Below are 26,264 nucleotides of genomic sequence, written 5' to 3'. Positions count from 1 at the left end.
GATTAAATTGACTGTTTAGAAATTTTGATTCCTTTCTTCTTCCTTCCATGAATCTCATCCCCCCTCACCTCCAAAATGAACCCTTTCAAGAACAAAACTTACAGCATAGAGATCAACAAAATGGTTTCCTTTACGTAATTTATTATTTTTGTTCCTGAAATTTCTGGCATAGTATTTTTTTAACTTGAAATCTGAGACAATAAACTTCAAGACGGTATCAAAATTTGTTTTAGAATGTGTTTCACTATGATTTAGAATTGTCTCTAAAGAGAACAAAATCATGCATAAAAGTTTAGGTGTCAGAAAGACTGAGAAGGCTGTTTTTCACTTGGTTCAAGTTTTGTTTCCAGGCGTTTAGTGTGTCATACAATTGTTGCCACTGCTGTTTTCCAAATGTTCGATGTGTGCTGTGACTACAAAGTGAAGAATCGAAAGAAAACGTTAGCAAAATAGTGTTTGACTCTACAATATATAGTCCAGTTTTAATGTTCTACTCTTATTAAAGGCAAAGACGAATAAAAGAAAAAGCAAATTTATACCCTCAAATCAGACTAGACTTGTGTGAGATTATATATATGGGAATATATATCATATATATACATACACATACATGGACATATATACATGTATATATAATGCATACATTTAAAGTCTTCACCATATTGATTCCAGACCTTCTACTGCTCTGCACAACTATATAAAGCAGACACAAAAGTCATTAGTATTCTTGCCAATGCTGGGTCATTAAATGAAATGTGCTGGAAAATAGGACTCTTTCATTAAATAAGCTAATCACATTCAGTCTGAACTTTAATAAAAATTATGATAAATAGCAACTATTTAACTACAGGCAACTGATAGGAACAATGCCTTGCTTCTAGTTAAAATAGTAAGCAGATATATAAGAAGTTAAATAATTAAAACACATTAGATCGTCCTACAAAAAACTGCATAGAATTACATATCTTACCTGACAACTACTTTTTTCTGTGTTTGGTCAATTTTGCAGTAGACCATCTTAGTTCTTACAGCTGAAAAAAAAATTTTTTTTTACATGATTTGTTTTAAGGAACACTTATAAAACAAAGAGGAGACATACTTGAATAAGCACTCCATTAGAAAACTTTATATATGTTGAATTAACAGAGAGTATTCTAGTGTGTTTCTAGTATTTTTTAACAAACTAGATATTCCAAACTAATGAAAATCAAAGTAACATGAGGCAGTTAAGAATGAAGGTCATGCACCCATCCTATAGTGGATGTGCCAATCTATTAATGCAATATCCTGTATAATTTTTATGAACTGCTCCCTTTTACGAACACATCCTGTTTTAATAGCAGTAAGAAAAAAAATTACTAAACATTCTCTATAAATTATTAGACTTAGGTCACTGAGAGCCATTTAGACAATCTACATGTTTATAAGCTTTTGCTTTATAAATCAATTTTTATTTGCTAAATTTGTCTTTGGAAATTCATGTAAATTTGGATATACGTAAAAACCGAAAACTATTCGTAGCTGAACATTAGTTAATAGTCTTAATGCAGCTGAACTGCTTAATACACTACTTTTGGGGGGATAAAGAATAAAACCTATGATATGTACAGGCTAATTGTATATCCATCAGATTTTTGTTTTGGGCAGTATGATTTAATGCATGGTATATCTAAATCTACACAAAACAATGATGTCATACCAAGGGTCTACAGTAGTAACTGAGCTACACACTGGATTCTACACAAGAGTCTTGCTTTGAGGGTTTCCCAAGTAAGCTGAAGAGCCAAATCTCACATGCCTTGCTATTCCAAATAAAGAAGACAATTAACTCTTGGAAAAGATCTAATGGCCCTTACCATCAATAACAAATGCTTCCACATCATCGGCTCCAATCTGAAGTTCTTGCTGCATTGTGTCAAAAGAGATTTCTTTATTCTCTACTGCCATTCCCATAAAAGTAAGGAGTCTCATTTTTGCCATATTCTGTTCATGCAACAAGCCTGAAAGATAAAGAGTATTGAAGAAGACCAATGAATTTCAAATTTTAACTAAAGAAATAAACATTTATAACTAAGTCTAACCTCTGGTAAAAATCATTATTAAAAAGAGAACATCTGTAATTAGGCACTAATTATGCTAAAGTAACTTGAAAACAAAATCATTCAATAAATATTGAATGAAGTGTTTTATGTGGGCAAATCACTTTACAGTTATTTTTGCTGTTTATCAAAGCCCTATGAGGTAATCTGTACTTAATGACCCCATGTTAAGACCAAATTTCATGTAAAAAATTTTTTCTAGATACTTTTTCCTGTAGTCATATATAGTAACAGAGCTAGTCACACAATTCTAAGAGAAAGTGAATTATTTCCTTTTTAGACACTAAAAGAATGAAAATATCATTTTCCTGTAGTAGTTAGATTTAATAACATGTTCCATTTGATACCCAGAACTCTCTTCCAATAATTCCTCATTAGTTTTTATGCTAATCCCATTTCTAATTTCAAATTTTAATAATTTTCCCTACCTAGCAAATGTAAAGTAAAATAGTTGCATTACTATCAACCAACTAGTTGTTGGCTGGGCAAAATTTCCATTTACATGCTTCTTGAACAGTTAGACATTGAGAGCAAGAATTTAAATAAGAGAATGAAACACAATAATTAGTGCCATTTTCCTTCCAATTAACACTACCAAAAGCTGAAATAAATATATACAAGTAAACTTGTTCAACCTGTTCCTTTAATGGCCAATTAATAAGCTGCCTCTTGTATTCATATACAGTACTTGGATTATAAAGATGGGTGCTCTAGTCAAATGGTCTTAAGAAAGCAAGGCTCGAGAAAGTGACTTACTTGACGTCATATCAGGCCCTAACATTTAACTACTGACAGCTACAAACAGCAAACAAATACCCCACTGGGTATTAATAGCCAAATTACTAAGGGGACACTCTTCTGCAAACTTGGGGCTTCAAAAAGCCAGAGATGAGAGATGTTCATCAACATTTTTGCCACAAATAGTAATGCCGAGTTGCAAAACTAGTTAGTATAACTGCTTGTATGAATCAATACACTTTAGAAGAGGCAAGTTTCCAAAAATCAATTTAGGATTCTTTTGCCTGCCTCTTTTCTCTTTGGTCATTTCTTAAAATAGTCCTAATGGCTTCAACATTTATGGAACCCAGTTTGTTCAAACTGCCTTAAAAAACAAACAAAAAAACCCAACAACAGTATTTCTTCTAGGCAACTTGTTAATTTAGATATTTGGCACTCTGAAAATATTTAAGTTTGGAATTTATAACATTCCTACATTAATGGAAGATCAGGGAAGCACATTAATACAGGGCATAATCTTGTGTTAATTAGCTATAATTATGATGCAGGCTCCCTCTCTGGCACAGATTCAAGAAAAACATGATCATCATAACTCAAATGAATGAGGTACACCAGCAACTACTGCTAACTGGGCTTAATGGAAATCTACAAGCATCAAAAAAATCAATTAGTGCACATTAACCCTAATTAACAAATGCAAATGAGATGCTGATTAACTTTCTGAAGCAAGAAGGTAGCAACTGAGTAACATCAGATTAAATGTGGACATGTTAGGGCGATTCAGTTGACACAAGATTATGCTACTGTTGGCCCAAGTTGTCAGTGTTAATAAAACAACAAATTCTAACTGATGCCACCTGTAAGAATCTACAAAAGCTATCCAACAAGACAGCTTCTTCAACCTAACATTTTTAGTCAGTTTTAATGCAGACATTTAATACAGCTACAGTCTTTAATGCAGACATTTAATAAAAGAGCTATTTCTTTTTAAAAAAACTGGTGTTACACCTTAACTGACGTTTACAATCTTTTACAATTAAACACATCTCCCCAAAGATGTGCTTAAGACTAAAAAAAAAAAAAAACAAAAAAGAGCAAAACCACACCAAAAGCTGATTTAAGAGGTTCAAATTCCAACAAATGGCACACTCACTGGAAGATTATTACATTTTAAGAAAAACCCAATGAAATTCTTACATCTTCCCCCCCATTATAACTTAATTTATGTTTTCTTATCTAATGCAAAATGTCCCTATACTATCTATTCTATTCATATACAAGGTATTTTCCCTAAATAGCTTCTCAATAAAATGGGACCTTGACCATGCCAAATGGAAAAAAAAATTCAGAACATAGATGATACACATTTAAAAATATCACCGAAATAAAATGTAATTGCTGCTTTTTAAAAGCACCACACACTAACAAATCCTAAGAGAACAAAGTTCTTTTTTTCCTAAGAAGCAGCTGGTGATTCTGAAGGTTTTCTCTTTTGAGACAAAGGACCAAACCTTTCGCCTTTAGATCTATCCTCAAAATCACCAACTGTTAAGGCAATGCTGTAAGTGTAAAAGGCTGCATGCCCTGCACTGTGCTTTGTTTTGGAAAATGACACTATTTTCAAAGATGAAGTCACAGTGTGTTCAGTGTCATATTTCAATTTCAAAGTTATAAAAAAAATCTAATTTTATGGAAACATTTATTCATTACTAATATGTCAAAACCTTAATGCAGTAATAAAAAAATTTGCATCATTGAACAATTTCTGCATTGTCACTGACCCCTGTCCTACAAAGCTGCAATATAGAGAACGCAATTTTAATGCATGCAATAGCTTATGAACCAGTGCTCCTTTGAAACAGTCAATTACACATCAATGGGGGAGTGTCAAAGTGTTAATTACTACTCCTTTTTTCCATAGTGTGTAAATAAAGAGGTTGCTGACATTAACATTCCATCACAGAGCTTCATGCCATGAAACAAATTAAGTGGGGCAGAATGTGGTTTTCTAGGTCTAATGCACCTGGCAAAGCATTACACACAGAGAAACACATTTACCTCTAGTTTATCATATTGTACCTTCAGTCTTATGTTTTGCTACTTAATCAGTAAGCAGGAAAAGTTTAGAAAGACACCTCCCTCAAAAACAAGCAACCCCTTTTCCCTGATTCCTACCTATGGTTCAAATTCAGAAGTAACATAAACTAGCAAATGTGCAAATAGAGGATAATAGTGTGATACAGGGAGATTCCAAAATCTTAACTGTGCAGCCTTCATCCAGACCTAAAACAGGCAGTGAGAGTAACAATTGGGCTTTTTCTAAAAGTCTATGTTATGGATGAGGAAAATGGAGAGCAATCCTAAAATCTTACTTCTGACCTATATGGATTCCTCGACCACGTAAAGCAGTAAAAGCCTGAACCCTAAACTGACCGCATCCTCAAAAACTAACAGTTAATCTATGAAACCAATTTAAGCACTAAGCTGTTCCTGGATGTTTTTTTACTTAATGATTTGGGCCAAAGTATTTTTTGCACATGAATTTTGAATAAATGGCTCAAAAATGTGCCTCAGGAGGAAATCACAGCCTTGACAGACTAGATTCTGTCCATAGAAAAGAAGCTTGTTTTCTTTAAAGTCAAAGTGAAGATAACAGTCTCTTCACAGACACACGCTGCTTGGCTGCTCTACACTTCTGGCTTCTCATCTGTAAAATGAAGGGGTCCACTAGATTATCTCTAAGGTCTATCCTAGTTTTAAACCAATGAGGCTCCAAATAAGAACTAGATTAGAAGTGCTTTGGCACAATCTATTAGTGTGGTCTGCTGTGTATTTTCTGAAGTCAATAAATCAAGACGACCAAGTAATACTGAGGGATAGGAACTGAAACCTGTGCTTTATAGGGAACCGGAGTGAGAAGACTCTGGGCACTGAGGTCAATGACTTGTCCAGGGTCACACTGTCAGTTTGTCTTAATCACATCTCCTTAGACAGCTCTCTACTGATGACACCACACTGCCTCGCCAAAGTTTCACAGCATTAAATACACACGCACTCTATGTAACACAGTGCCTTGTGCATGGCAGACACTTTCTAAAAGTTTACTGATTGACTGAAATGTGTGAGAAAGTTAATTTTCCCTTGTGCTATAACAATTATATGGGTATGATCAAGGGAGAAAGAACCGTTCAAGAAATTGCCAACAATATCAAGGTCTGTAACGTTGATGATGAAAACCACTCCAACTCTGTTTTTATATGGAGTACCTTTATTCCCATTTAAGAAAAACTTGCTTAGTCTAATATCTTTTTCCTATTGTCAAGAAGTCAGCTTATATTCTACCTAGATAAAGCCAAGTAGCCTTATGTGCCCAATAGAGATCAAGTTTAAAGGTAGAAGCCACTCTCTCTACAAAGTGAGGTTAGTATCTTCTTCACGTCATTAAGAGCTGCTGCCTAGAGCAGAGGCAGCAAAAGCACACTCCAAGGTGAGGCCCAGGTCATGATGCAATTGGGAAATGTTTAACAACAAAACCACACAAAACCATAGATAGTTTCTCCTCACTGGCAGGGATGTTTCTAATTGATGCCTCTGGTCTAGAGCATCAAGCATGTCAGTGATCTGCCCAGACTCATCCCAACTCTAAGGCTGGCTCTGTACCTCCCCCTCCTCCCCCACATATCTATATAATCACTTGGAATTTCAAGAAAAAGGTGACACAATATCATTAAAGTTCAGTACCTGAGCTTTAATGTTCTTGCTTCGAAATTTGTCAGTCATTATGTTAAAAGGTTTTAAATGCATGTCAAACTTAACCCTAAATAGCGCCCCTTGGGGAAAAGTTAAAAAAAAATATGCTAACAACTAATGAATTTTCTCAGGGCTTCAGATGGGTAGGTGTTTCGTTCTCCTTAAATTTTTAATCTTTTGCTCTTAATAGGCCCTCCACATCTTTTTTTTTTAATAAAAGGAATACTTTCCTTTAAATTGTTTGATTCTCAGTAACATGCTCAGATAATGCTGTTCAGCTTCTTTTCTATTGTCTCCTCTCTTTCCTATTGCTCCCCACAGACCACAGTGAGCCTATTCTGGCTGGACCAGGTTCCTTCGTATTTCCAAACCCCTTCCAATCATTTTCTCGACTGATATCCCTGTATTCACAGGCTGTATTTAAGAATTGAAAGAAATTTTAAAGATCACCCAGTTCAACATGTCCTTTTATAGATAAGCAATGGTGCCCTGGTTCCAATGCTGATGCTGTTTCCATTATGCCCACTGACTCCTGTCTTCTCAGTTTCCCACCGCACCACCACAGGGCATGCATCTTTTTTTCCCCATTCCCAAGAGCAGCCAAAAAAATTGTGAGATCCCAGACAACATAAGTAAAATGACAATATTCCCTCTATCCTGTTTCTAGTAACAGAAAAACTCAAAACTTACCAAGAGAATCAATGAAGTCTTTATTATTCTGGTAAAACTTAACATATGATGCCAACTTAGCACTCACGAAAATGGTTAAAAGCTAGATAAATGGAAGAAAACAAACCTATGATATGGTAAAGCGCATACAAACAGGAAACAAGCCATGGCATATTTAAAATTTTTTCAAACTCATTTTCATTATTTCTGGTAACAAAAAGTAGCATAAGGATCTTTTAACACACTCCTCTAATTTGCTTTGAGATCTTTAATTGGGAGACAGCAATAATTGATAGTCAATTCTCAATTATCCATGTTAATGGGGGCAATGGCATAGATAATACACGAACAGGAAATAATCTGAAATTCTTTCTAGGTTACCCTTGGAAAATTTGATTTAATGAATTCCAGGAAGATTTGTCTTCCCAATTATGCCCTTTTTTTGGGGGGGGGGGTGGAGGAAGGGAATTGTGGTTAAGTGACTTGCCCTGGGTGACACAGCTATAGTAAGTGTCAAGTGTCTGGTCTGAGACTGGATTTGAACTCAGGTCCTCCTGACTCCATGCCCAGTGCTTTATCCACTAAGCCACCTCGCTGCCCCGCAAGAAGCAGTTTGAACATACAGACTTAATACTAAGGACTGGACAGTCAGGGAGGTGATAGGTGGTGGGGCAAAAGCTAACTTATATTAGAGGTAGACTGTATGTGGTTTTTCTTTCTTCTACCCATACTCCCTTGTTCACATTTAAATTTAATGTTCACTGATAAAGAATAAAGTTGGATGTTATTTAGAGACGAAAACTTTTGGAACAAAACATTTACACGTTAAAGAGATAAACTACTTACATCATGAATAAGCTCCCCTTCCAAAAACTTGACTGGTTTTAAAGTAAGAAGGTGGTCAAAAAGGAAGGCATTTGGATCTTTCAATGCTCTTACGATACACCTAGTATGAAAACAAAGCATGTTTAAAGATAAGAATCTTTTTTAAGAGTCCACTTGTTATTTCCACAGCTTTTTGCAGAGTCTAACCTACTCTGTTTATAGTGTCAAAATGCTGTGGCACAGCAAATGGGCAAAAGCCAAACACATAAAAGCATGGAAGACACCAAGCAAGGAGTTCAAATGTAAAGGCAATAAACTGAGTTCATTAGGCCCATATGCCCAATTAAAGAACTCAACTTTGCCTCAGCAGAAGCATTACCAGGTTGGGGCCTCTCCCTTCCTAGTCACATAAATTATGACTTATTTTGAAAATGCTGGCTGCCAACAGTAAATGTGAACTTTAGAGTGTTGGCAAGGCACCAGATTTTTCTGACCTTCACAAAGCATACTCATTAGGAAGGTCTTAGAAAACTCATCAACTTGATGGCTCCAAACTATTTTGAAGAGCTCTAATTAGCTGGGAGCCTTCTAGTTCTTCATTTGGGACTGGAGAAGGTCTTAATCCCTACTACCAGTACATGGACCATAGTTCTCAAATCTCATGTGGTTCTTTCATGCAATCTTGCTGTTCTAACACCCCTCTAATTTCTAGTGCTATGACTTTTAGCTGCAGTCACAAATCTAGCACCAGAATGTGGCAGTGTCACTAAACAGTGAGTACAACTGTCTTACAAAAAGGTTTTGAGGGACTCTTCTGAAGCAATCTAATAATTACCTGTGGGCATCCACCCGAGCCTGAGAAGCATTGTCCTCTGTGTAACTTCCTAACAATTCCACCATGACTTTTGAAGCAGTATCACTAAGAAAAAAAAGATATTTTGTTTTAGGAACTCTGAAAAATCATTACAACTACCAACCAAATATTGCTATAATTTCATTTTAAAGACAGACTTAAAATGAAATTATTCTCAAATGATATGGGTGATCAATTTTAACCAGCAAAAATAGGCAAATTAGCTAAATTAAATTTGGATTCTTACAAAATGTTTATCTTTACTCTTCATTTCATTCTCTTTAACTGATCAAGCATCAGTCAGAGAAAGCTTTTCCTAGCTAGAAGGAACACTTTTTTGTTATTTAGTAGACTACTTTTGATATACACATCTGGATTCAATCAGAGAAAAATAAGTAGGAGTTATACCTCTTATTTAAAAAACATAAATGCTATTCTTAAAAACAAAACAAAAAACCCAACTCAAAAACCCCAAAGTGAGGTTTGCCAGAAATCTTTTTCTTTCCAATTTACAGTCAGAATTTGTACACTGATTAAAAGAGAAAATGTAAATGTAGTAAAAAGGATGCTAGGTGTCTTCTCCACCTCAAATAAAAATGATGTCATTAAGTATAATACCCATTTTACAAAATGAAACATAAGTACAGCCTGCAGGTGTGCCTTGGACAAGTCATTAACCTTCCATTTCTTTTTTTTAAAAATTAATTTATTTTTAGTTTTCAACATTCACTTCCACAAGATTGAGTTCCAAATTTTCTCCCCATCTCTCCCCTCCTCCCCACCCCAAGATGGCGTGGATTCTGAATACCCCTTCCCCTAATCTGTCCTCCTTTCTATCACCCCCTTCCCCTTCTATTTTTCTGTAGGGCAAGATAGCTTTCTATACCCCTTTGCCTGTATATCTGATTTTCCAGTTGCACGTAAAAACAATTTTTAACATTAGTTTTTAAAACTTTGAGTTCCAGTCATTAACCTTTCTGAGTCTCACTTTATTACTTTCAAACAGGGGATGATCATAATGGAACCTTCTTGAAAGGGTTCGCTGTTGAAAACCAAATGAGAATCTATGTACAGTTATCCTTTCCACATCAAAACACTCCCCATCAAGTTTTCAATATGCTGCAGAAAGAAATTAAGAAATTAAGTGGGAATTTTTTGGGAGTTTTGCGGAACCTGAAGACAACATGTGAAGGCCAGCAGATGACACAGAAAAAGTTTAGAAACTTAGGAAGTCATAATGTATATGTACAGTATTGTACAACATCAACCCAAATTTTACAATAATGTACTGTAAATACCCCACAAAAGAAAAATAAAAAATTCAGACTCCTCAGGTAGGAAGGGAGAGCCAAGGGGTGCCAGGCCCATAGCCCCCTGCAATGTGGAAGGGATAACTGTAAAGAGTTTTGCAGACCTTAAAAGTGCTAAATAAATGTCAGCTGTCACTATTACCAACACTCCCACTGTTGTGACTTTATTCCTAACTAGATGCCTTGTGGTATCACCACAAAAACTGGTGTTCTGTTTTGCCAGACCTCTTAACCTAATGTTAAAGATTTTCCTAATGAATCAGTTTCATTACAATTCATTTTGTCAAATGATATATCTGTGAAACTCAAGCTGATTTTCCAAAGGCTTAACTTCCTTTGTACTCTTTCAACAAGTACAGTTACAAACTGATTACAAGGGGGTGCTCACCTAACAAGCTCCTGAAATGCTACTATGTGAGGAACACTAAAGTGCAAAGTTTACTATTTAGGAGATAAAATCCACTTTCGGGTTTGAGGGGAGAGGGAAGAGCAGTCTTTAAACATTCCTTCTCTGCTTCAATTTTTAAGTAGCTTAATAATCAGCCTGGCCTAGTTCTCACCAAGAGTCTACAGAGAGCTGGGAGGGATCTCTGTGATGTTGTCTAAACCATCATTGTACAGATGAAGAAAGAAAGGCCCATAAAAGGGCACTTGCTCACACTACAGGTGGGGCAGAATTGGGACCGTAACTCATATCTCCTGACTCCTAGCTCTTTTCTTTCCTGCTTCTTGGCAAATGGGCTGAATCCACAACCCAGGGCTAAGGCAGTCAATATTAGCTCTTCATGGTCCAAAAAAGGCTAAGTCCCTTTCTTTCTTCAAGCATCAGTTTCAGTTTTCAAGCGAAGGTGGGGCTATTCATAATCACCACCATGACATAATTTGCACAGTGAGCCCCGGCTGAATTTTAAGTGAAGGTGGCAACTCTGGGCCAGCAGCCTTGACAGCAACACTGAACACTAAACATTTACTAATTTTTATCATGACATGCAAGAAATCGAGAATGAACATGCTCAGAAGCAGCCCTGGACTACAAAGTGATAGCATCTAGTCAAGGGCAGGCCCATTACATGACAATGAGAGCATTAATAAGGGGAAGGGTGTGACTGGGGGGTGGGGAGAGGAGGCAACCCTGGAAAAAGTGCTTAACTTTTCACCTTTATCTAAAATGCCATTGAAGGTGCTTGCTGAACCTTGCTAGTTAGAAAAGGGCAGACATAATCTGTATCTTTCGGTAAACTTAAAAGAATACTTGTCAATTTTAATTTTAAAACAATTTTAATCTCAAGAGTCTTATCCACAAATGCTTCTAAAAACCTGGGTACTTCAAATAATGAAAATCTGAAGCCAACAAAATATGGCTCTAATGACCTCTAAAGCAAAGAATTTCATTTATAAATGTTATTTTTTTTTATTACTTTCTCTATACCGCCTCTACTGACACCTTAAAAGTGCTCAGCAGGGAATGCTACTAGGTTTCCCAGCATGTTGTAGATGGTGTCCACTGATCCAGGACAATAAACCAGGTCATGAGCGCAAGGTCGCTACTTGTTTTCTTTTCTGCCAAAGAGGGATAACTACTCTGAAAAACTTTCCTATTTTCCAACTTTCAAGATAAAACACAATTCCAGCACTTCCTACAGATCCTGTATAATAGGTTGTCTGCAAAAAGATTTACATATTTTAACTCAAGTAATATTTAATAAAGAATCCAAATTAATCCACCTGTGAGGAATCAGAGGGAGGAGGGAGGCGAAACACTGCTGTTCTTGCTAAATCTTTCAGCCACAAGAACCACGGTAAAAGCGTGTGCTGAAACTACCCTGAAAAAGCAGTCTTTTAAAATAAATGAAGTCATTTAACAAACTGCCATGGATGCTAAGATTTCTGGGCAGTCAGAAGTTGATATGATATCCCAATCCCAAGGTTTTCCATTTTGAAAATGAAGGGCTACCCTTCACTAGGAAAAAACTATATATTAATCTCAATAAATTGCACCAAACCTGTCATTTCTAGGCATGTTATTAAGTCAGTGGTACTTAACCCTCCCCCCCCAACATTTTGTGTGAGAGAAATATGCTGGGTTCAAGACTAGCCTTAGAATCCCCAAATAATCTTTTAGGAAGGCTTAATAGGCACCCATTTAGCACTGTCTACCACAAAGTTTTGTCTCAAAGGTACTGTTTACACAAGAGACTTTGATTGTGTTAACTTTGATTGATAGACCCCCCTTTGCCATTAAACAACAGAGATAGCACTACCACGCACCAAGACATCAAAGCACCATTAAATAATAAATTTGGCATAAAGCTATGAAGCTTGAGGATTAACATTTGTACCATTTTCAGAACAAAAGCAAGAGTTTTACTTTTTTTCAAAGTTTAAAGATTGCAAAAAGATTCCACTATTAACTTTACAGTCTTCTTTCTGGATTGAATTGTTTAAGTTAGAACTAAACGAAGAAGCTCTTAAGATACCAATCTGAACAGATGCAGTGAAAAACTATGTTCAAACTAAGTGGGGTAAAAGGCACAGAAAAAGATTTACAGCAATTTTGTGATTTGGAAAGTGGAGCCAAACTACTCACCCTTCTTAATGTTATCCAATATACCTGTCTATAAAAAGACCCTCACCCGCCTCTAATCCCTGAACAATTTTAAATGACTTCATTAGCCTTGAGTACCTCTTTTTGCAGTCCACAAGTGCTTCATAAAGTAGCCTCAAAAGAGTATGTTTCTTTTCAGTGTTGAGGTTCCAGTCGGAAATCCACTTCCGAACCTACAGGAGTGAGAAGAGGTTCAAAGCTGGCCTCACTGTATAATACAATTCCACAGTTTAAAGGAGATATATGTCACTTAGAACTTTTGACCTTTTTCTTTTTAGAATTTAAATTCCTATCTTCTACAAGTAGAAGGAATACTCTGTGCAATAACTTACTTGATCCAATTCAGTTGGAATGTACTGGATGGCACCGCAAGATGCTGCTACTTTAATAAGACTGCAGTAGACCGTATATCTTACAGGGGTATTCTTATCCATTCCATGGAAAAGATTGCTCAACCTAGTCAAAAAGAAAATATTAAGACCAACAACTACTACTTAAGATTAATGTGTATGCTTTCCTATGTGGATGGTGTTAAATCATTTGTCTATTAAATATTGGTAGCTGTAATATAATTTCCAAAGATCATTCTACCAGTGATACTGTGAACATATTTCCTCAACTCCCAGGCTCCTCCAAAGTTCTGCTTACAATTGCAGCCTCAGGGATGGACGTTCACCTTCCCGAAATTTCACCAGCTTTTCACACAGGCTTTCAATCAAAGCTTCTTGCTTGTCAGGCTCCAGGATCAAAAGGAGGGACACAACGCTGTTCATCACACTCTCCACATCTACACAAACATTAGAGGGACAATCTGTGATTCAATAATGCTAATGCTTTTGCTAAAGGAATGTTTATATATGATAAGTGTTTTGATAGAATAAAGACTTTTAAATAGGGTTCCAACCCAACCAATAAAAGAGTCTCATCTGGTTCTTTGTAACCCTGTGCCGAGAAAGCTAAGAAATTTTTCTTCAACGCATTACATCAAAAATGAAGTCTTTCATTACCTCAAATTATGCTAAGTTTTAAAAAATTTACAACATTCAAGGAACTGGATGGAGATATACATATATTTATGTAATCTACATACATATAATACACACATATATATTCATATGTAAATATCTGATAAATCGGCTACATACAGACATTTCACTGGGCATGCTGTTCAAGTGTAAGTTATCTGTTAGATGTGTATAATTCCTCAAGTTTTAAGACTGTATTCATTTAATTCCAAAGTAAAGAAGATAGCTTAAATATTTCTACAAGTTTATACTACACATGGGAAAGCCAACAAACCAATAAAAAGCAATGTTAAGCTGAAATATAATTGACAATTGCATTATGAGTGGCTATTTCTGAGTGTTACAAGCATATGCCTAATACAATCTCAGATTGTGGTCAGCTGCTTTAGAATTTTTCCACTTTCCATAATTTTCCTGTTTTATAACAGTAAACAAAACCTGGTCAACATAACTAATGTTCATATCACTACAACTTACTTCTAAAGAACCTGAAAATACATTATTTGTTTTTCTAATATAGATGTCATCAAGGAGAAAGGAAAAATATCCTTTAGCTTTCTTATGTTCAAAATCACTTCAGGACCCTCCAATAGTAAGGTTCTGGGTTTTTTTTTGGTTCAGATGCTCGCTTTCATCAGTGTAGGAGATTATCTCCTTCCACCAATGCAGGCGGGCAATATCTCTGCAATATAGTCTTAGAGAACTGCCTCAGGCACTTAAAGGTTAAAAGCAGCTTGCCTGTGGTTCTGTGGCTCGTATATATCTGAGGGTGAAATTTAATTTATGTCTTATTATTTATTTTAATTTAGTTTATGTCTTCTTGTTCCAGGGCTTGCCATCTCTCTACTATGGCACAGTGCCTCTCCCATGGTAAGATATGCTGGATCCTCTGAGAATTTACCTAGCGTAACAGAAATGGGTCTGTAATAAATACAGGCACTCCTGGTCTAATATTACTGGTTAACATGTGTAGTAAAATAATGTAACTTAAGGGACAGGACTGAGTGATGAACCGAAGCTTCCTTGACAGGAATGGTGTAGAATCTGGGAAGCTGAGCTGGAGGATGGCTAGAGGTATTCACACAGCTGCCTGTTGGAAACCCCACTTAAGTAAGAGGTCAAAGAAAGCCAACGCTGAGCTGAGCCAGTTCTCAGGAGGCTGGCCTACCATTACATTAAGTGGGCTCAGCAACAGAATCTGGCCACCATGCCTCAATTGCAATACAGGTCAAAAGACCTGTAGGACAGAAAATTTAAAACAGCCGTAAAATAGCCATCACTGGAATCTTTAAATGATGAGTTTTCTATGAACAATAACAACATGCTCAATGAACTGATACCTGTGAAATTTCTACAAAGAAAAAAGGAATATCAGGGACAAACCTTTGTCATCCTCTTTTAGACAAACATCACATGCTTCAATGATCTGAGCTAAATCTACATGGAGTCCACCTTCAGAGTTCTCTTCTGAGATTTCAGCTCCTTTTGATTTCAGGTAAGCTCGAAGTTCTGCAGCCTATCAACCCCAAGAAATTGCATACAGGATTTATATTTATATACACACACATTTATAGCCCACCCATGGATATAGATCCACACAAACACACACTCACATGTATGCAAACAAGATTCTGTTATTGATCAAAAACAAGTTGACCAATCAGTTACCGACCAAAAAAACAAACGAACCAAAAAACCCCAAAACCCATTTCAGAACTCTGCATTCCCAAGTGGTTTTCCTTTGGAATGAGAACACTATCGCTTCCCACACCCCCATCTCTAAACAGAACTATAACTACAATCAAATATAAAGAGAGAAAATTATTTAGAGCTCTAAAGCACTTCATGATGACCCTTAACGCATTCAAAGCTATAACACATTCTTCTAAGTATTCTGCATGTCCCACATCCATACACTTTAAGGCAGGGGATTTTAACCTGGAGCCTGTGAACTTAAAATTTTTAAAAATATTTTGATAACTATTTTAATATTATTGCTTTAATTTTAATCTTAAATATTTTTGCGTTCAAAAGCATTATTCTGAGAAGAGGTCTATGACCACAAAGAAAGTTAAGAATCTTTGCTTTAGGAAAGTATATATTGCTCCCCTCCATGCTTAGTAGCCTATGATACATCTCTTCTCACCCAGGCACTTTTATGATACAGCAAAAGGGTGAAGAGCAATCAGTCTGAAGTGCTGTACACACACACACACACACACACACACACACACACACACACACACACACACACACACACACACTGTGTGTGTAACTACTGATTGGAAAAGGATCCTAGTAGTGAATCTTGTTATTGCTTTTACAAATAATTATTCTTTCCTTCTACCAACAAATATTTATTGAGTCCCTACTATGCACACACAAGCTCCCCAAAGGCAGCATTAGATGCTTTAAGAAAGTATGGCTCTTTAATATAAAATAAATGAATAAATCCATATTTATTTGTTGGCCCATTTCATTAACTCTCAAATGAATTATGCATTAAAAATAATGAATGGTTAGCTTCAGAAGAGAGAAACAGTTCAAAATCTAGAGCTGGAGAGACCCTTTCTACCAAGAAAATCCCATTTAGGTCACCCTTTAATTACTGCTCTCATTCTCTAAATATCCCTACTCCCACCCAAATCAAACCCTAAATGCCTATTTCTTCTTATTACCCACCCAACTGTTGTCCTGGAGTCCTCTATCATATTCTTTGGGGCAGAGCTCTCTCTCCCTGCCTTCTAAGACAATAATCAGCTAATCTACTAAAATTGTTGAACCAATATGCTGAGAGAAGACTCTTAGTCTACAGACAATCCTTACAGCTTTCTACAGAATTTGCTCTTTTTACTTTGGTAACAAGTAACAGCTAGTGCCCTGCCTATCAAACTACCTTGTATTTAACTACTTTATGTTTATTCTGGATATACTGAAAATTGTATTACTTGTTTCTCCCATTAATACGTTCATTGTTAGTAGGAATTATTTCACTCATTTTAGCACAAATCGGTGTTTAATACTTGACACTTAATAACTAAATGATTAAAAAACAACAACAAATCCCTGTTATGCTAACTGGTATATATTAAAAATTAATGTATAAACTCATTTAGAGAAGCCTGGTATTACATACTCGGAACCAATGGAGACAGATATAAACCATACACATACACACATTTACATATAATACAAGCTTTTCAAAGTTACAATCTAAGAATATTTTTAAAAATGATTCATCTTCCTTAAGAGTTTGATGACTTCTGTAATATAGAAAATACAGTGACAAATACAATATTGTTGTACCCTAAAGGTATTTACAAATAAACAGGAAAAGTTTTTGTTGCACAGAGAAAAGCATTTTGTTTGCCTAGACCACATATATATATATATATATATATATATATATTATATATATATATATTTAAAGGATGAAGTTGAATTCATGTAATTCTTTCCTACTTTGGGCAGAAATTTAGATCTTCATTCAAATGAATAACCTTTTATGGCTGGTGGATGTTTTGGAGGATTCCAGCTTCAGGTAAGTATCAGACTAGTGGACAGCTTGGGTCCTTCTAGCTTCCAAGTTTCTATGATTCTAGAGAGCCCTTCTTTCTAATGGACACTTTCATTATCTGAATGCTACACTTTATTTAGCAGCTTAAAAACAAACAGTTTTCACTGTTAAATGGGCAAAGCAAAGTCAACCTATTTTGCAATTATCCTCCTTAGATGTTCCCCAGGCACCTGGAACTCAATGTGTCCAAATCAGACAAAACTCCACAGCACCTAAACCTCCTTACTTCCTTTGAGTGAATCACAAATTTCTACTCACTCCGTTTGTAATCTCAGCCATCCTTGACTCTTCTCCACCATTTTAAAAACTCAAGTCTTGTCTATTCTCCCTCAACACCTCCAGCTCTTTCCATCCACACTGCATCCATCCTAGTTCAGGCCCTTATTCCTGCTTCCAGTATCTCACCTCTCTGATGCATCCTCCATACAGTTGCCAAAATAACCTTCCTGAGGCATAACCACCACATCATTCAATATCTCCCCATTGCTCTTAAACATATACTGCTCAGCCTGGGACTTAAAGGATTCCATAATTTGGATTTCTACTTACTTTTCTAGTCAGTCTTATTTTATACCATTCAATTTACCCTTATGAACTCGACATTCCAGCCAAACTAGAGACCAAGTTGCTCCTTGAATGTGACATACAAACCCCATTTTTCCTGCTTTCACTCAGCTGTCTCAGGCCTCGAGTAAACTCTCTAAAACTCCCTTCTTACAGCTCTCCTCTTCTACGAGAGGACTCAGCTCAGGAAGATGCAACTTGACCCCCCAACCTGAAACCTTCTCTGATCCCTTCCTACTGCCTAATGACCATTCCCTTCTAAAATTATTTTGTATTATACCTATCCATGTGTATGCCATATTCTTGGTATAGTGCAGGCTCCTTAAGGGTAGCCCTATATTTTATCCTTTTGTTCTCAGCACCTAGGACAGTGCTGTGTACTGTGGCACTTAATATACGTGAGCTCAATTACCACAATTTCTGAATCAGGGTTTACTGTACTCAGAAAACAACACAAATGCTGTACCTCACATTAACATTTTATATGAAGCCTTGTAAAAACATTTCTTTACTAAATTTGGCCTGTTTTCCTTTCAAATTGGCTTGAATCTCAAAAAAGGCTCACTAAGTACCTGATTAGACTATAGGAATTGTACTACAGCTCAGGGGGGAGGGAGCAGGGGGCAGAAGTTCAGTTCCCTGAAGATGATACGTTTCTGTCACAGGTGAGGAGAATTACCTAATTGAGAATATCTTCAGCAGAAGAGAGCTGAGCACTTCCATGTTCTGGGCTGCATCCCTTTCTGATAGCTCCCTAACCCTTCATGTATTTAAATCCTATAGTGCAAGATATTTCTGCATTTCTCTTCTTTTTTCCCAATACAAGGGAATAACAAAGGAACATCAAGGGATATGTAAGTATAATCATAAAATTAAAATGAGTCTTGATCTTTAAAAAAATGAAATCAGGGTGGGACTAAAAGCTACAAAAATTATATATTTAAGCATCTATCTCTATATATTTACCACTGTGTAGCACAGGCTATACTTGTCAGCCAGCATTTATTAAGCACTTACTATATGCCATACTAAGTGCTGGGGATACCAAGAAAGGCAAATAAACAGTTCCTGTGAGCACTCCAGGAGCTCACAGTCTAATGAGGAGGTGGGAGTTTTGGACAGGGATGCAACAACACGCAAACAGACAAATATCTAAGAAACAGACACAGAGAGTCTAAAAGAAAGGCAATCACAGAGGGTGGGACTGCTGCTACCCTTCTTCTTTAACTGGATTTCTGTGAGCCCTGTAAGAACTCCTTCAGGCAGATGGACAGTATTCTTAGGAGTGAGATGGATAGCCCTGTGAGTAAATGGACCAGTAGTGAGCTCTGTGGGCAAAACACTGTTTGGAGACCTAGAGATGAAAAAAAGCCTTTAGAAAGTTTGGCTAACTCAATCAAACACAAACTGGTTAAACTGACAGGTTTGGAGGGGTGCAGGCCTCTAAGGTCTCACTTCCAGCTGTAACTCTAGGATATCATTACAACTGCTCCATATACCAGGATATTTATCTTCCTGCACAATTAGCTTTTTGGACACCCTGCCTGCTACCTTGACAGCCACCAGACCAGAGAACACTTAACTATGAATGGAAACATAATGTTGTCCTGTTCCCCTCAACCCAAACATGTAATGGCCAGGTGGTCAATTTAACTAATGCCACCCAAGGAGCATTGATGCCAAAGGAAATTATATTGTAATAGAAATCATATTACTATAAAGGGATATCGGGCAATCAACAAGTGTTTACTAAGAGTCTGGTGTGTATGGGGTTTTTTAGAGGGCTAGCACCTCTGGTATGAGGGCCTGCTGAGCCCTTTTCACGGCTCCTTATCTACCTTTGCTTCTAAGAAGCTGCAGCATGAGCAGCAGTCACACTCCCATAAACCATCTTAGCAGATGGGCTACAGCAGGGTGAGGGTAACTGACAGGCCTCAAACCCATCTCTGACTTAGGCGGATGTCTATCCTAAGCCTTTCCCAGCAGAATGGGCGGATGAAAACAACTTGTTCCAACAGCCATGCACTGTGGAGGGCTTAGAGCTTGGTCAGACATTGAAGATGCCAAGGTCATCCACTGCATCCTGGGCCATCCTCGGTCTTAACTTTGGTCCTGCTACTGGACTGGGATGACTCAGAGAGAGTGAGGCTGATGACTCTGTGCAACTCTGCCTCACTTATACCCAATTTAAGTCAAGACATCATCTTGTGTTGTCATAGGTCCTCTTCAGAAATGAAGGACGAACAACGACGGGTCGCTGATGCCAGGAATGGAGTTTGAGGGGATTATTACAAGGTGGGACAACAGGAATGGGGCATCTGGGAAAGGGAGCACCTAAAGGACTGGTCTGCTCTCCAGTAATACCACTAGGCAATGTTGCCCAACACTAAGATTTTACTTGCCTCAAGAGACAGGAATAAGAAACAATGGGTGGAAGTTGAGAAGGTGCAAATTCAGGCTTGATATAAGGAAAGACTTAACAATTAGTCATCTAATACAGAAGGGGACTGCTTCAGATGGTAGTGAGTTCCCTAGAGGTCTTAAGTAGGTATAGGTTAGACTTAATAGCCCAAATTATCATACATACATACTTTTCTGTTCATGTACTGTTTTCATCCAAATAGAATACAAGTTTTATTTTGTTTCTGTATCCCCCAGGGCTCTGTCCATAGTAAGCCCTTAAATGCTGGTTGGATCGCAGTGCCTCCAAAGTTTCTTTCACTCTGTGATTTTGTGACTTATGTGAGATATATACTAGAATACGGCCCAAACAAATCAGAAGATACTCACTTTTGAACAAATAGTTTTCACCTGTCATCTTCACTGGCCCTAAGTGCTAAATGAGATGAATCAAGGAGTTTAAAGCAACAAGATAATCAGGATTTGATTAATCTACTACCAATTTTAGAGATGGGAAAATCATGACCTGATTTAGAAATTATACCATATGTATGATATATGATAAAATATGATTACAGGACTACAGATTCAGAGAAAAAAGGGACCTTAAAGGTCCCCTCCTCCCTCATTTTAAGAGTTGGTACTTCTGCTTGCCAGACTCTATCTCCTTAGTCTTCCCTGACAGCTTATCCCCTCTATCATCCATATTCTCTAATCTTCAATCTGTCTACCGGTTGCTTCTCTACTACCTACAAACACACCCAACTTCCTCATCCTCAAAAATCTCTCACCTGATCCATCTGTCCTGGCTAGCAATTGTCCCGTATCTCTCCTCCCTTTTATGAACCGACTTCCTTCCTCTTATTCCCTTAACTCTTCAATTTGGCTTCTGACTTCCTCATTCAGCCAAAGCTGCTCTCTTCAAAATCACCAATGATCTCTTTAATTGCCAAATTTAATGGACCTTTCTCAATATTCATCCTTCTTGACCTCCCTGCAGTCTCTGACACTGTTGGATAGTCCTCTCCTCTCTAGGTTTCCATCACATCACTCTGTCCTGTTTCTCCAGTCTCATCACCTCTCAGTTTCCTTTGTTGCATCTCCATTAAGGTCATACCAGCTAATAATGGTGGGAGTCCTCATAGGGCTCTGTCCCGGTCTCTCTTCTCTTCTCCCTCTTTATTATTCCACTTGGTGATCTCATCAGCTCCCATGGATTTAATTATCACCTCTATGCCTATGATTCTCAGATCTACTCATCCAGCCCTGACCGGTCTGCTGACTTTCAGTCTCATGTTTTCAACTGACTTTGACATCGTAAAAGTGGATGTTCCACAGACATCTTCAGCTCAACCTGTCCAAAACTTGACTCATCTTTCCCCTAAGTCCTCCTCTCTTCTTTTCTTATTACAGACAAGAGTACCACTACCCTCTCAGTCACTCACGCTTAGAACCTAGGTGTTATCCTTGTTTTCTCACTCTCTCACCCCTTATATATCCATTCAATTGCCAAGTCTTGACTATGTCTCCTTTATGCTTCCTTCTATGGTCTGACACTGCTGCCACCCTGGTGCAGGCCCTCATCACCTCATGCCTGGAGGCAACAGCCTGCTGAATGGTCTTCCTCACAAAGCAGCTCCCTATTCCAGTCCATTCTCCATTCAGCTGTCAAAATGATCTTCCCACAGTGCGGGTCTGACCATGCCACTTCTCTCCTGACCTCCACTCAATAAATTCTGGTGGATACCCATTACTTCCAGGAATAAATATAATACATTCTGTTTAGCTTTTAAAGGCTTTCATAACCTGGTCCCTTCCTACCTTTACAGTGTTCTTCCATCTTAATCCTCTTTTCCTTCCCCTCCACCCCCCATGTAAATCTGTCATCCAGCGACACTGGCCTCACAAGACACACCATCTTTAGAGTCTAGGCTTTTTCAATGGCTGTCTCTCAGGCCTGAAAAATCTCTCCCTCCTCATCTCTATGAAAACCAAAGTTATTTAACAGTAGGAAGCATCAGGCTAATTACTTCCACCCTATCACCCCTACTATATAGACTTTTCTTCTCTTTCTTTATTTCCAGCTCAGCACCCCACACTTTTTCATTCTCTCCTGCCAATTACGCATTGCTTACTCCACTGTCACCTTCAGGGCTGAAGACATTGGACTCATAGAACCCTAGAGTTTGAAGGAAGCATAAATGGTATTTCATTTTATCTTGGACACAAATCTTCTCTGTTAATCCCTAGCTTCCTAAAAAACTTCATTACTTAAAATTCTAACTTCTTGTTAAAGGCAAAAAAATAAGTTTTAAAACTTCAACTTCATCATTTCTTTTAGTTTTCAGTCTAGGCAAGGAATTTTTCATGGCCACCTACAAAGCCAGTAATACTGCATTACCAAAAAGAATTTCAAAAAGATTCAAATGAAACTACTCAGAGTTAAAGAGTGTCATTTTATCTTAAATATACATTTTACCACATGATAATTAACTCTTTACAAGGACAGGACAATCACAAAACAGTTTTAGAAAACCCCACATCTCTAATACATTCCTTTCTCACACTCACGTCTTCGTATCTAAATTTAAGGCCCAGGGATGTATGCCTCAGCTTCCAGTGTCTCCCCTATCTCCCATCACACTTTCTATTTTATTTTGTACATGCATTAGCATACATGATATCCCCTGACAGAAGGTCTTCCTCTGAGGGCAGAGGCAGTTTTATTTTTGTCTTTGTATCCCCAGAACCTAGCAAATAATAAAATGACTGATTAAACCCTTCAAGCAACAAGGAAAACATTAAAGATAGGTGAGCCATAAAATACAAGTTTCACATAGATCAAACAACTTCCCCAGCCCCAGATGAGTATCTCATAAATTAGCATAATAAAAAGCACAAGATGTGACTACCATGAAATAGCATAAGCCAACAACATGGACCAGTGCAATTCTGAAAGTGTGCATCATATCTATTTATATATAGCTATGTTATAGTAAAGCTCAAAACAGCAGATAGAAGGCTAGCCTTGGAGTTAAGTTTTTCCTCTTGCATATTCTGTTTATATGAGCCCAGGTAAGTCATTTAAGTTTGTGTTGCTGCCAAACAACTGTATTCTAATAGTTACAGAGAAATTCCAGATCTGCTCAGCTAAAGTAGCTTCCAGATAGGATTTTAGATGGAGAGCTGGAGTGGGCCTTAACAATGATTGTGTCAAGTCCAATTCTTCCATTTTACAGATGAAGAAGCTGAGGCTCAGAAATGTTTAGCTGCTTGCCCAAGGCCACACTGGGGGTAAATGCTCAACTAACGGTAAACTAAACTTAACATATTTAAAACTGAACTCATCTTTCCCTCCAAACTCTCACTCTTTCCAATTTTCCTATTACTGTCCAGGGTACCTCCATCCTCCTAGCTCCTCAAGCTCACAACCTAAATGTCAAATTTGACTTCTCACTACCTCTCACTGCTCCTTCTATCCAATCTCTTGCCAAGGCTTCTGGATTTCTCTTCCTTTATCTCATTTCTTCATGCCTGGACTACTTCATAGCCTGCTGGTGAAATCAAGTCTCTTCCCACTCCAGTCCATCCTCCAGCTGCCAAAGTCATCTTCTTAAAGTACAAATTCGACTATGTCACTTCCCTACAAAAACTCCAGTGGCTCCCTATCACCTCCAAGATTAAATATAAAATCCTCCGTTCAAGTTCCTTCATAATCTAAGTCTTCCCACTCCCCCTTTCCAGTCTTGTACCCTGCCACCTACTCTCAATTTCTAGCGACAATGGCCTCCTGACAGTTCCAGGAACAAGACACTCCATCTCCAGTCATGTCCCCCATGTGTGAAATACTCTCCCCTCCTCATCTCTGCCTACTAGTTAGTTCTCCTGACTCCCTAACTAAAAATCCCACTTTGTACAAGAGGCCTTTCCCAATCCCTCTTAATTCTAGTGCCTTCTCTTGGTTTATAGTACTTATAGTAGTTTCGATGTCCTCCCCCCCATTAGACTGTGAGCTCCTTGAGGACAGGGAGGTGCTTAATGAATGCTGGCAGAAGGACAAATATATACACACATCCATGCATGCGGACACGCTTTTAAAAGGGCCCTGGTCCACTGGTCGGTGTCACATCTGGTGCTCTGTGGGAACACACAGACACCCCGAGAACTCCTCCCAGACCCTCCCCGGTTTACCTTGTCTCTCACTCACAGCTCCCCCTCCCACCGGGGGGACCCTCTTGGGGCCCCACGATGCCTCCGGCTCCAGAGCTCCGCAGGGTCACAGGCTTCCTGGCTAGGAGGGAGGTCAGACACCATCTCTAGTCCAACTTTCCCATTTTACAGATGAGGAAACAGGAGGCCCAGAGAGGGGGCGTGACCCGCCCACGGTCACACAGCGAGGAAGTGGCTGAGGCAGGACCGGAGGCCGACTTCTCCGTCTCCAATCCCGCGTGGGCTCCGCCGTTCTCGCGCGGGCGAAAACCAGGGCTCGCCCGGGGAGAGGACCCCGCGCCCCAGGCACCTCTGGGCCCACTGCCGGTCCGTGTCCGAGGGCTTGAGCTCTCATCCAGCCCCACAGCACCGCCCCTCCCCTCCCCGTCCCGCGTCCCCCACCAGCCCCAGGCCTCAGGCTCCGCCGGGCCCCGCCTGGCAGACCCCAGGCTGGAGGCCCCCTGACCCCCTCCTCCGCCCGCTCCGAGTCTCCCGCGTCCCGCGCGTCCCCCGGCGCCGACCTGGTCCTCCTCGGTGATGTCGATAAAGGCCGGGACGCTCATGGCGAATACTCCGGGGGCCGCCTCGGCCTCCACTTGCTTCACCACGCCGACCGGAAGAGAGGCCTCCGTCCGGCTCTGCCGGCGCACAAGCTCTTCCGGGTCACCGTGGAGCGGGTTATGGGAGAGGGAGGAGGCGGGGCCATAGGCCCAGGAGGCGGCCTCTCTCCAGCGCGGGCCTGAGCCCTGCCGGGGCTGGACCCCCTGAGGCCCAGGACAGCTGCTGCCCTGCCCGGCTCCTCCTCACAGCATCCCTCATAGCTGTCCAGGAGAGGCCGAAAGCTGCCCCCATCCCACCTTCCCCTCCGGAGCCCCGGAAACGGCTTCCGGCCTGGCTCCTCTCGTTTTAGTCCATGCGTAGAGCAGCCTCTGCGGCCTCTGCACTGACCCCTCCGGCGATCCGTCCGTGCGCCCGGGCGAGAACGAGGGCTGGAGTACTTCTTCCTCCCCCTCCCGCCTTCACGCAGTCCCGCGCGCAGGCGCGAGGTGGAGGCGCCCACGTGCTGGTGCGGGCTAGAGCTTCCTGGGTGGGTGGGTGGGTGGGGGCGCGCTGTTGTAGGCTCTGCTCGGTCCTGGGCAGGAAAAGGCTTAAGAGGCTGATAAAGCAGTTAACCCGCGGTATGACCCTGGGCAAGCCACTTCACCTCGTCCTGCTTCAGTGTCCTCAGCTGTAAAATGGGGACAGTAACCTCCCTCCCAGGTGTGTTGTGAGGATCGTGCCACATAGCACTTGTAAAGCGCCCAGCACGGTGCCTGGTGCATGCCAAGCGCTATGGAACGCTTGGCTCTTCTTATCATTCTTACATGAGGATTAGGAGGCCCAGAGCCTCCGAGAGACCCGCTGTCCTTCGTATGAGCTGTGCCCCTGGCCTCTGAGCTGGACCCCGTCTCTGGCTGTGGGGGTGCTCCGCCTCCTGCTCCCCAGCTCCCTGTAAGGCTCCTTCGGGAAGCTTTTCTCAACCCCGCTGGGTTCTGTGCCTTCCCTCTCAATCATGCCCCATTTATCCTCTCTGTAACTTGTTGGAGAGTGTTTATTTGCATGTCTCCCCCCTCCCTCACATTAGATTTCGAGCTCTTTGA

At 39.4% G+C, this 26,264-nt stretch overlaps 1 protein-coding gene across 1 annotated transcript; it reads right to left on the bottom strand.

The window, feature by feature from the left end:
- Nucleotides 1-121: 121 nt before the first annotated feature.
- Nucleotides 122-25,290, bottom strand: EIF3M (eukaryotic translation initiation factor 3 subunit M). Its single transcript, XM_020963901.1, has 11 exons — nt 25,146-25,290; nt 15,258-15,390; nt 13,498-13,636; nt 13,182-13,305; nt 12,928-13,022; nt 8,917-9,000; nt 8,103-8,202; nt 7,278-7,359; nt 1,857-2,000; nt 971-1,031; nt 122-413 (listed from the first exon to the last, which is right to left on the bottom strand). The coding sequence occupies exons 1-11, from the start codon at nt 25,185-25,187 to the stop codon at nt 293-295; spliced, it is 1,125 nt and encodes a 374-aa protein (XP_020819560.1). The 5' UTR covers nt 25,188-25,290; the 3' UTR covers nt 122-292.
- Between the last annotated feature and the right edge of the window lie 974 nt (nt 25,291-26,264).

This window comes from Phascolarctos cinereus, unplaced genomic scaffold (genome assembly GCF_003287225.1).
Source record: "Phascolarctos cinereus isolate Bilbo 61053 unplaced genomic scaffold, phaCin_HiC Scaffold_9;HRSCAF=440, whole genome shotgun sequence".
NCBI lineage: Eukaryota > Metazoa > Chordata > Mammalia > Diprotodontia > Phascolarctidae > Phascolarctos > Phascolarctos cinereus.
This window is presented reverse-complemented; position numbering and strand designations above follow the sequence as displayed.